Source organism: Agaricus bisporus (genome assembly GCF_000300575.1).
Source record: "Agaricus bisporus var. bisporus H97 unplaced genomic scaffold AGABI2scaffold_6, whole genome shotgun sequence".
Taxonomy (NCBI): Eukaryota; Fungi; Basidiomycota; class Agaricomycetes; order Agaricales; family Agaricaceae; genus Agaricus; species Agaricus bisporus.
Window position 1 is genome coordinate 1,513,436 of NW_006267369.1, and position 2,959 is coordinate 1,516,394.

Consider the following 2,959-nt stretch of genomic DNA (forward strand, 5'->3'; position numbering starts at 1 on the left):
AACTGCTGAATCTTTTTCGGAGATTCTAAGGTGTCCAAAGCTACAACGTCCCAAGTTTCTGTCATAGCTTGACTGGAACTGGTGTTGTCTTCGTCGTTTTCCTTAGCTGTCTCCTCACCGATGTCTTCTATATGATTAACCGGCACTCTTCTTTTGCTGATGACTTCTTTCCACATTTCCCTGAGTTTTGGTGCCATAGCTAACAACTCTTGTTGAGTTAGCGTTACTTCTTTGCCGAATAGTTGAGCTAGGACATCCTTTATATCAACTTCTTCCTCTACTTGAGTCTGATGTCGATAGCTAGGAGCTTTCCTTTGCTCAGTATAATATCTGGCTGGTATTGTTAAACGTAGAACGATAGCGGTTGCAGTCGCTCCTTGACCTCTTACCACTACCTTCCTCTTTTGGAAGTCTCAGTGCTAGTTGTCTAGTAGTAGCAATACATCCAGTATCATGCCCGCTCAGCGCAAGAAACAGTCCGCACCGGCCCCTACGCCGCACCCGTCCCGTCCCCCGCTTCAGGCGCCGTCACCGCCCGCCAACCCGAACGCCGACCGCCTCACTGTCTCCGACATTGAGGTGCTACTCGACCCCAAGTATGGAGGTCAAATCACGCTCCCAACCTTCGGATACGATTCGCAGGAGAACAGAGCGATAATGGACGCCGTCCGCAACCGGGGTATTGCCCCCGCGGTCGCCATCGCCAACGCCGAGGCTCGCGCTGCGAGCAAAGGTAATGTCAAAGGGCCATCTGGCCAAACCTCTGGGATCGGTGCAGCCCCTCCGGCTGTCAAGACACCGCCCAGCGTCCCTCCTCCTCCCCCTCGTGTGCCGACGCCTCCGCCGCCGGTGCCCACTCGTCCCCCTTCCCCTCCTCGCGCACCGTCGCCTTCGGCTTCGGTGCTTTCCTCGAAGCGCCCCATCTCGCCGGGGTCTTCCTCATCCGGTCCCTCTGTCGCTGCCGTTTCGGTATGTGGCAGTGAAGACTCTTCCATGGCTCTTGATTATGAAGACGCCACTACTCCCCGTCCTGCCTCTCCTGCAGACGAAGAACATTTAAACAGCGAAGAATCAACTGAGGCTGTCATTTCACTCATCAATAATGCTGTTGATATTTTCGAAGCATTATCCTCATCTGAATGGAAGCTTAATATCATAGAGGCTTTCCCCACCATCATGGACGACGATGTCAATCACATCCATTCAGCTTATACGAAGAAAATATCACATCTTCGTAGTATCCTCCTCCCGGCAGTTGTTGCGCCTGCACCCGCAGTTGACGCACCTGCCACACGTGTAAATCCGCGGGACGCACTGCCACCCGCTGAGTCATCCAAGGCTAAGCCTCCGAAGAAGAAGGTCCGAGTCGAGCCGGCTCCACCCTCTGACGTCACCCCCTCGGTAACGGCCCCACTCATGGAAGTGGATGAGCCGGCCGCTCCACCACCAGCGTCTGGGAAGGCGCCCACCAAACCCCTTCCCCAACCAAGTTCCAAGCGCGCGCCTGCCCCTGCTAGCGCTCCCCCAGTTTCGTTCCGCGCTCCCTCGGCACCTCGCAAGAGACGCCAAGGCAAGCACACCGCACACGGCGCTTCGCGCCGTGCTATAATCCTGACACCGCCTGCCGACTCTCCGGTTACAGCGGCCTCCTTTACTCCCGAGGTTATTAATAGCCTCAATCAGCTTCTCAAGAAAGACGTCAAGTCTGACGTTGTCCTTACGCATGCCTCGGTTGAAGGCAAAGGCATATGCATTGCCGCCTCCCGCGTCCCCTCTCCCGCTGAAATCGCGTTCGTGCTCAAGCACGTTCGGCGGATCTTCCCGAGCCCGAACGTCCCCATCGGTCACTCCCCCATCACGTCGACTTCCTATTTGAAGATCGTCGACATTCCTCACGTGCCCGCCTCCTCCAAAGAGTGGGCGCTCAAGCAACATGAGGCGTTTATGAACGCTCTCAACAAGTCTCCGGTCGGCGCTTCGCTGGCCAAACTCATCAAACACAAGCCGCGCTTCATGCGCGCCTCGCCTCACTCCGACTCGTGCTGGGCATGGGTCGACATCAACGACACAGTGTCGGGCTCTAACGCTCTACTCTACCTTTCCAAGTTCATCTCCGTTGGTGGAGTGAACTGTCAGATCAAGGGCGCTCGCCCGCATTCCGGCTCCGTTCATTGCGCTCGCTGTCAGCGCTGGGGCCATCATTCCGATCAGTGTCGTGCCAAGTGTGCGCGCTGCTCCCTCTGCTCTGGTCCTCATTCCGAGGCCAATCATCAAAAGTGCGTCGATGCTAAATGCGTTGATGTGCGACAATGCGCCAACTGTACCGCGGCTAAACGCCCAGCGGACAAGCGCGCCCATTCCTCTATGGACTCGAAGGTCTGTCCGTTTTGGAAGAACAGGTTCGATCGTGCCTGGCTCAAACGCCAGTTCCCCGCGCGTTCGACCTAGGTGTACAGACAGCCGTCGCCGGGTTGGGTCGGTGGATTCTGATGGAGATACGGGAAGGTTGTGTAGCGGTTTAGGAGGGAGATCGGTAGTGGTGAGGACAATTTATTCTGAGGATCTAAAGTTACTTCGAGTATGCCTCAACTTTTTACTTTCATATTTGATATGTTTGATTTCGCAAAAGGGACTGCGAGTGCTCTATAGCGCTACGGTATTATGTAGGATGTATTGCCTGACAGCTTGGTTTTATCCCGGGGCCTCTTACGTATGTACCAACGTTTCGATTTGTTTTTGTTTTGTTTCTTTTCTCTTTCTCGATAGCGCTTGACCTCGTCGCGCTGGATACGTTTGCGTAGAATACTGTAGTTCAGGGCCTCTGTAAACTGGCGAGTGTAGTAAGCCGCGGGAACGTGTCGCGACACCCGACGTACGAGTAGTTTTGAAATAAACTTACGTTGATTACAAAAAAAAAAAAAAAAAAAGATAGCGGTTGCAGTGGCGATCCTAACGAGCC

General features: G+C 54.5%; 1 protein-coding gene across 1 annotated transcript; it reads left to right on the forward strand.

Moving 5' to 3' along the window:
• Window positions 1-1,857: 1,857 nt before the first annotated feature.
• On the forward strand, window positions 1,858-2,430 carry AGABI2DRAFT_43117 (hypothetical protein; the record flags this gene model as incomplete). Its single annotated transcript, XM_006461442.1, has 1 exon — window positions 1,858-2,430. A coding segment is annotated over one exon (573 nt), but the record flags the coding sequence as incomplete, so codon positions are not given.
• Window positions 2,431-2,959: the final 529 nt, after the last annotated feature.